Here is an 8,678-nt window from a genome sequence, read left to right as displayed (position 1 = left end):
CACATCCATACCAACATTTTAACTGTGATTTTTTTTAGCTCTTACAATCTTCCAATATTATTTATTAATGTTGATAATGTAAAATCTGAGCCATTGCTTTTGATTTACGTATGTTAACTCCCTTGTAAATATATGAGTGCTATGTGCAGCAGTAAAAGCTATTGAGTTAGTTCACTGACTTTATGAAATGTTACTTTATTGTATGCTACGGTACAAAACATTTTAGCGTTTAGCATTATCTGAAATGCACCTTTACAAATGAAAGTCCTGTATTTAGCAAATTCTCTTAATGTGCTACTTCACCCATTATACTGTATACTTCCAGGAGTTGTATAATAATGATCAATTGTTGTAGTCTTTATACATTAAGCACATTGCACCAATAGTCTGGCTATACGTCCTGAGTACAAAAGAGAAGAAACCGACATAACAATAAACGTATGGTAAAAAAAAGAATGAGGGAACGAGAGAAGACTGCATGAACCTTTACACACAAATTCAATGTAAAAGCAAGAGACACTTAAGAAGCTACACTGATCTCCTCAGGCAGCTTGTTCTAATGTAGTGGTGCCCTTACCCAGAGACAGAGAGAGAGATACAGTTACTTTTGGGTCACTGAACTAAGATACTACACACACTCTATTTATTTCCTCGGTTGTTGGTGATATCCAACATCCCTCTGTGTGCGTAAAAAAAATCGGAGAGTTTGTATGTTGAACATTTATTGATGCGATTATTTGATACTGACCATATGCATCAACAACAAAAAGACATATTCAGCCCAACATTTTGCACACAAGAAATCCCAGGAGCTAATAAACCAGACAAAATGGAATCCAGCTGGACATCGGCAAGCAAATAAGGATAGTTGGATTCAAGCCTGATATCTTCTCTTTGTTTGAGAATGATATCAATGAAATGAATCAGATCATAGCTGCTGTAACTATCGTGGCGACAGTATTGTTAACCTTGAGCTGGTGTTTCTGTGCGTGTCTGCATGCGCTTGTACGTACTGTATGTGTGTGTGTGTGTGTGTGTGCGTGTGTGTGTGTGTGTGTGTGTGTGTGTGTGTGTGTGTGTGTGTGTGTGTGTGTGTGTGTGTGTGTGTGTGTGCATGCAAATGTAAGTGAGTGGTGGCTGACCCTACGGCACAGAACAGCAATCTGTTCTCTGAGAGACGGTAAACAAGTAACTGCTCTACCGTCTGGTCTGTCAAGGCTGAGGATCTGTGTGAAGAAACTTGTATTTGAGTGTGTTCTATGGGGATGCACATTTGTATGCACTGGGGTTGGGGGTTTGCGTGAATATGCACTTGCATGAATTTGGGTGGGCTTTTGAAAAAAAGAAGCACATGTCTGTGTATGTGTGTGGGTGAGTGCGGGTGTTCTTTGAACTCGAAACACGATAACCCAGCAATTTTTTCAGCAGCTTTTGCTTTCTTCTCCAAAAATAGTCTGCACTGCTCTGGTTACCTCACATGAATGCCTTTTCAATCTCCTTTGGAGAGATTTGGGTGTAAACCTGTTTCCAGTTGAAAAAGCTAAGCTGTGAAACCACAGACCTAAAAATAAAACTTGTGTGACATTTGGTAAGCCTTTTATGGTATTTGGTTTGCAATGTCTTAGTCTACAGAAGCATCGCTGCTGTGCTTAATAAAAGGAGACCAAGGTCTGAGGGTATCACCTTCAAGCAAACACATCAGCAAGACCATTCCTTGTTAATTTTTTTTAAATGATCTTTCGCACTATTAGAAGTAAAAAAAAAATGAAGATGAAGATGAGCTGTCATTGCTACAGAAGAAAACCCAAAACCGACATGAATGGTTTCAATGATACATTATGTGCATCCCCCTTTGTGTGCATGCCACCTTATGTGTTGTGTTGTGTACCTGTGATGGCATGATGGGAGAAGGCCTCTACATAGGTCAGGTAGTTGTGAGGACAGTGTTTCTTAAGCCACTTGCAGACGTCCTGCTGAGTCCACAGCACCACAGGTTTGGACAGGCTGGACAGAGTAGGACTGGTGTGATACACAGTGAAGGCCTCGCCCGGACGTAACTGAAACACAAAAGAAAGAGACACAACTTTTTATTAGGAACAGTATTTGTGTGTGATAATGCATTCTTATGCCACGGTTTGGTCGTATAGTGAATCACACAAAGAAAATGTGTAAATAGAGTCATGTATGGAAAGAAGCTTATAACTGTCTGCAAGGGTCTGTGCAGCATTGTGTGGCCAGCACTGTTAACTGTAATTTTAGCACGGGGCAAACAGGTTATTGTCATGGTATCCACATCATTAGCTCAAATGGAACCCAAATTAGCTACCTACTTGAGGTTTAAAAGCCTGCAGGCATAGAAGGGGAAAACAGATGATGTTCTTTTGATTAATAAGAGAACACTGTTTTTTTGTTGTTGCCTTTCAGCCCTGATTTAGAGAGCCAAATGTAAAGTTCCTATTTCCACCTCATCACCATATTTCTCACATATTAGATTATTCTAATTCTGCACAATGTGGCACTTCACCCCTCCCTCAACAACACATCTTGAAACAGTAATTATATTCCATATTTTATTGTTCACCAGCATGGGTTGTGTAGCGCTGTGGCTGGAATCGACTTTTTTCCCCGGAGGTGATTTTTCGTGACAGCTGTACCTTCATTATGCACCGCACCACACAAGTGTAATTCTCTCTCTCTCTCTCTCTCTCGCTCTCTCTCTCTCTCTCCTTCGTCACACACCTTCCTCTGACCCCAAACGTTTGCTAAACAGTCACGGACATGCGCAAGGGCATTAATAAAGTCACAACTACTTTGTTTGGGCAGCCCCCCCCCCTCTCTCTCTCACTCTCTCTCTCTCTCTCTCTCTCGCTCGTGTGGGACCTTCACTCATATCTAATCCATTCATTCATGCTCTGACTGAGCTAGCTCTTCAAACAAAGGCCCTGGCTGATTCTTCAACAGAAAAACACAGAACTGCTGCCAAACGATCCACTCCATAACTGACTGCGTTAAATGAGATTATGTATGCTGAAATGTCACACGCACACAAATGCAACTCTCAAACACTTTTGTCGCTTAATATTTCACCGCCGCAGCTGTGTTGTTAATGACACAGAGGACAGCAGGTTAACATCTCGAACATGTGAAAAGACATATAGGTTTTGATAACTGGATACATAGTGGCCTGCTGCTCTAATGAGATCTCCTCCTGTCAATTTAAGCACCAACCAGCCCTATCAAGTTCTGGCTGGTGCACAACATAAGTTTGTTCTGCTTTGTGGGCCTTAATTGAAAACAACTCCATTTCTCCGCTCCAGTGTGTTTGCACGTTTCCCTAATTACACACATACTTTCAACCTAGCCTCGATGGAGCGCTCAAGCCATTTTAATAACCCAAATTTACTGCTCGTACCACCCACCCCCCCCCCCATCCACATTAATTGTGAATGAGTTGAGTGGAGGTGTGGAAAACGCTCTCCATCGGGGATGATTGAGTGTGGACAAGAGAGGATAAAAGTGTTCCCTCATCCCTTTGAATGGCCATAACGTCTGCCTGCATTAGATTTAGTCCTCACCATCTCTACAGTCCTCATATTGACGTAGTTGAGTAACTATTGCTAAGTGAGTGGGGGCTGCCACTGCCGGGACAATCATGAAGTATGGTCAATTTAGCAACACAAATACCTCTTCGTCTAGATCAAGTAAAAGGCAACAGGACATGCAGTGTGAGCCCCTCGGGACCAAATAGAAAGGCCATAAACCTGCCACCTGGAGGGCTGAGAGTCTCCACAGAAAACAAGATGAATTACATTTTTGGTGCTTAGTTTTGCAGTATTTTGAGCCGCGTATACAGCAAGTTAAAATATTGTGAAATGGATTTGCTTTCTTATATGACGCCACAGCTAGCAGCACTCGAAACAAACGAGGGAAACAGATATGGATCTCTGCGTTTAAGTCCTGATGATTCATTATTGTCGGATGACTCGCGTTAGTTGTCGTATTTTAACTGCGCAGGATGGAAAAAAACGAATCAAATACAAAGGCGACAGGCCGATAGATAGGGTGCACAAAGATGGACAAGGAACGGCTAAAAACAAAAGAGAAAACAGTGTGCAGAGGGTGTGTGTGTGTGTGTGTGGGGGGGGGGGTTACTCTTTGAGTGAGTAATGTCCTTCATCATCAAGAAGCTAGACAGAAGGGAAATGGAATGATAGCTTCCCATCATCCCTCTGTCTTTTCGGCGATCCATCAGACTCTATCTCCTCTGGCCAGTTTCTCTGTTGTTCTCCGTTCCCCTTTACTACCCACGCAAGCTCCTCTAGAGACCTACTTCTGTCCGGCTGGGAGACGCTGCCTCATTCGTTACGTACAGGAGAAGAGGGCCAGAGGGGGGGAATGGAGTGGGGGGTTGGGGGGTGGGGGCATATAGGCATAGGCAACATGGAGGTATATGGAGCGCAAGTCTAATTGAGGACAGAGAAGAGTGTGGGGGGGAGGGGAGGTAATAGATACATATGCAGTGATATGTCAGCAACCAAAATCAGCTGGGAAAGTATAGGCCAAAAGAAAGTGTATTTGAGCTCAGTATGAATACGAACTGGATTCAATGATCTGCTTCTTATGTACTTTCCATGTTTAATTACATTTACTCTAATGAACTAGTAGGTTGACTATTTATTCCACAAGAGAAGTTCTGTCTCTGACTTATTCTGTCCTCCTGCTTCCTCACATCCTTTTTCCCCTTTCTACTCCACATAGCCACTTTTCTTCTCTGCACTTGGATCATTCTGTTGTATCCTCCAACAGCTTATTTGTCCTTTTCCTGCTTACTTTGTTCCATCACCCCCCCCCCGCCTACTTGCTCCTCATAAATTGTATCTTCTGTCTGCCTGACAACCTATACCACTGTGTCCTCCCTTTCTCTTGTTTCCTCCATTCGATTTTTCTACTGCCTTGACTTCTGCTGTGCACTGTGCTACTTTTTGGTCCATTTAAGTGCCCATGTATCTGTGTGTGTGTGTGTGTGTGTGTGTGTGTGTGTGTGTGTGTGTGTGTGTGTGTGTGTGTGTGTGTGTGTGTGTGTGTGTGTGTGTGTGTGTGTGTGTGTAAGTGAGTGAGTGAGTGGGTGCGTGCGTGCGTGCGTGCCCTGCCTCTCAGTGTAGTGGAGTAGGGGATTAGCCCAAAGTCAGGGGAGCGTGGGGAATCCTTAATATTCACCCTTTGTGACCGATAGCGCCTCTCTTCCGATTGCCTGCCTCTGTCTCAGCCACATAGCCTGCCTGAGATTGATCGATGATTCTACACCAATTAGCAGTAAACATCTGATTACATACTGTATGTTTGTGTGTGTGTGTGTGTGTGTGTGTGTATGCGTATTTCAGAGAGTTAACGAACCTATGTTCATCATCAGTACATCATGCACTGTAGCTCACACCTTGCCTTTCCGTCTCTGCTCTGCAACTTTTTCCTGCTGTCACTTTATTTCTCTACAGGATACTAAACAGCCCTCCTATGGCTTACCTGTATGCTCCGCTGTCTCTTCCCCAACTCTCTCTCTCTCTTTCTATCTCCCCATCTACTGTACCCATCTATATCTCGCTCTGCTGTTGTGATGGAATCAGCTGATCTCCAATCCGTCTTTCCTCTCTCCCATAGACCCAGACATATCCTGACACATGATCCTTCATGTCTCTTTTTTACACCTCTCTCTCCCCCCACTTCTCATTATATGTTATCCTCCATCCCTCTCTCACCTCAGTAATGCTGAATCCCACACTTAGTCCCTGGCAGTTTCTGTTGCATCCTTTAGCACCGGTGTATATTCCCATTGCTCAGTCTAGCCTTGTGTATGTGTGTGTTTGTGTGTGTGTGTGTGTGTGTGTGTGTGTGTGTGTGTGTGTGTGTGTGTGTGTGTGTGTGTGTGTGTGTGTGTGTGTGTGTGTGTTTATGTGTGTGTGTGTGTGTTTGTGTGTGTGTGTTTAAGTGTGTCACTGTGATTCTGAAAATGTTTGTTACGTGAGAGCTTTTTTCTGAATGTGTCTACTTGACAATCCCTGTGGAAAAGAGTGTGTGCGAGTGTGTGAACTGTCAGCCTCGGTTAGCTTTGTACAACTCCGCCTCTGGTTGTCCTCAGGACGTGGACTTTTGTAAATGTCTTGCACTCATGCGAATGTGAGCGGACTCTCAAGTGTGAGCACAAAAGGGCCTGATGTTATATTCACAAAGCTCTATATTTAGCGTGAGTCGAGCATGTGTCTTGGACAGAGCAAAACAACACTGATTTGACACTGCTTTCCAAAGCAGAAAATGTATTAGTATTTTCCGATCTGGCGACCCTATCAGCATGTATGAAGACAAGCAAGTAACATTATGAAGAGTTATGAGGGTTCTCTGATCCGCCCATTTTTTTTTAAGATAACTATTTTGGCATATTTTATGCTTTATTACAGAGATTGGTTGGAAACAGGAAAGAGAGGGGGAATATTTATAGCAAAGGGCACTCTACCGTTTGAGCTATTGGGGTGCCCCTGATCCGTCACCTTTATAGTTATAGTTTGAATCAGCTTAGGCAAATACAAATAATTAAAGGTTAAAATATTGGTGGAAAGAAAATAGTTCAACAAAAGGTCAGGGATCAAGACAAAAGTGTTTCATGGCCAATCAATGACATTGCTAGTAATTCAAGTCTGGACCAAAGTGGTAGACCAACCAACAGTCTGACTGAGATTGCCACCCACAGAAAGGTTTAAAAGAAAATTCTTGTGTTGTTTTAAATGAACGCTTGACATGAGTTTAAGTGTCAGTTGCATTACCGAAGGAAAAGCAGGACAATCACAGAAACAAGTAACTAATGGTGGATTCCATTTACTAACCCGATTGTTGCCCAAAAAACAATGAGCTTCACTGGAGACAACCACTGTATCTGAATCGTTTCTTTACAGAATGGTCAAAGTGAAAAGGCTTTGTGTAGTATATTTGTGACTTTTCTCTCCCCGCTATTTCAGAACTTTGTGTTGGTTTCACCTAAAAAAGGTCAGCTAGTGTTCTGTAATGATGAGGGAAAAATAATCACAGACAGGTCTTTCTTGTTCACCCACCCAGCATTGGCTAAACTAAAGAATAAGGGCCTGACTTCCTTTAACAGGCTTGGTTCTGATATAGGGGAAGAAGGCATAGTGGCTGATGTTACTTCTAAAATTGTGTCTCTGTTATTCCACCGATTCCCCAATCTCATCTAAAGGTGCACCCACAAGCTGTGCGTCACACAGCTAAATGACCCACCAACAAACCCTTCCCCTTACCCCATCTGGCTACCAAAACAACAGCCGATTCAAGGACGAGGGTGCACCAACTACACAATGAGTCATTATTTGGAAATTAGCGGATTGGTCTGCATACAGGTCCACCTACAGAAAGGATTCCACACAAATGAGTAAAAAGCATGTGTGTGTGTGTGTGTGTGTGTGTGTGTGTGTGTGTGTGTGTGTGTGTGTGTGTGTGTGTGCGTGTGTGTGTGTGTGTGTGTGCGCGTGTGTATACAGTAGTTTTCAAAGAAGAGCATAATATGTTACGTTAGCTATGTTAAACAGATACGGAAGATTCCCCTGGTTCCTCCTTATATACAGATGCTGAGCTGTGTCTCACTTAACTGGCTCTCTCATTACAGCTGATGTGTGCACAACCAGGGTAATGGAGAATAATCTAATCATCACTCCTAGGAGACTCGACACACAAACACCAATCCACACACGCTACAAATGCAAGCGCGCGCACACACACACACACTGAAATTACAGATGCACAAATGGACATTGAAAAATTGTGTGAATTCAGACACACACATCACAGACAGAGAGAGAGATGGAGAAAGAGAGAGAGACAGAGAGAGGGAGAGAACTGGACCGCTTTCCCAGTTGTTGAATAATTTATAAAGAGGCTTGTTGCCACAAGGAAATGATAAGCCTTACTTCTTATGGTATAGAGTAGGGTTTAATTATCCAGTCTCTGTTGTAATCACTTGGAAACAGCTTCTCACTCGTCTTTTATTAAGCCTTTTATAGCTTTTATAGCTGAGGGGGCACTCTTTTATGAATTATTGAACAATCTTGCAGTATGTGCAACGTATAGCCTCACAACTTCCTTGAAGGCAGTTGGGAGACCAAAACAAATGACCTCCACCAGGCTACGTTGTCTCTTTCATGAGTGCGAGGAAAAGGAGGCTGGTGTGTCATATTCTGTTTTGGGTCAAACACAGGCGGATTGCCTTAGAATAGATGTGTTCCCCCCCTCCGCATTTCACCTCTCTGTGGTGATGCACAGATGGGATTCCATTTCTGCACAAGAGCAATGTGCGGAAGTGAATGCTCTGGGTGCTACAATGTGCTTACATTATATCGCTGAGACATTGAGCCACCAAGCAGCAGGCATTCTTCACCGACCAATATCCAGTGTTTACAACCAGTGTGTTCTGTTAAAGCTGTTGCAGAGCTCAGGGAAACAAAAAAAAAACACATCTGCGGAATAAATGGGACTTTGTAGACATAAAGGACAGACGGCATTAACTATAGATTTCAGAGTCTACTTTTCTATGCAGTATACAGTGCGTGCTCTTTTGTTCAAGCACTGTTACATCACAAGCACTGAGTTAACAGTTTTTTTCCTTACGCAACACATTTCTC

General features: G+C 43.0%; 1 protein-coding gene across 1 annotated transcript in view; it reads right to left on the bottom strand.

The window, feature by feature from the left end:
• Positions 1-8,678, bottom strand: part of LOC307252880 (sterile alpha motif domain-containing protein 10-like) — a gene marked incomplete at both ends in the record, with an annotated part of 42,934 nt that overhangs the window by 12,969 nt on the left and 21,287 nt on the right. Inside the window, one exon of the mRNA XM_080030704.1 lies at positions 1,889-2,057. Within this exon, the coding sequence (XP_079886830.1) occupies positions 1,889-2,057 (169 nt within the window). The remainder of the gene's footprint in view (positions 1-1,888; positions 2,058-8,678) is intronic.

The sequence above is a fragment of the Ammodytes marinus genome, assembly GCF_949987685.1.
Source record: "Ammodytes marinus genome assembly, chromosome: 7".
NCBI lineage: Eukaryota > Metazoa > Chordata > Actinopteri > Uranoscopiformes > Ammodytidae > Ammodytes > Ammodytes marinus.
This window is presented reverse-complemented; position numbering and strand designations above follow the sequence as displayed.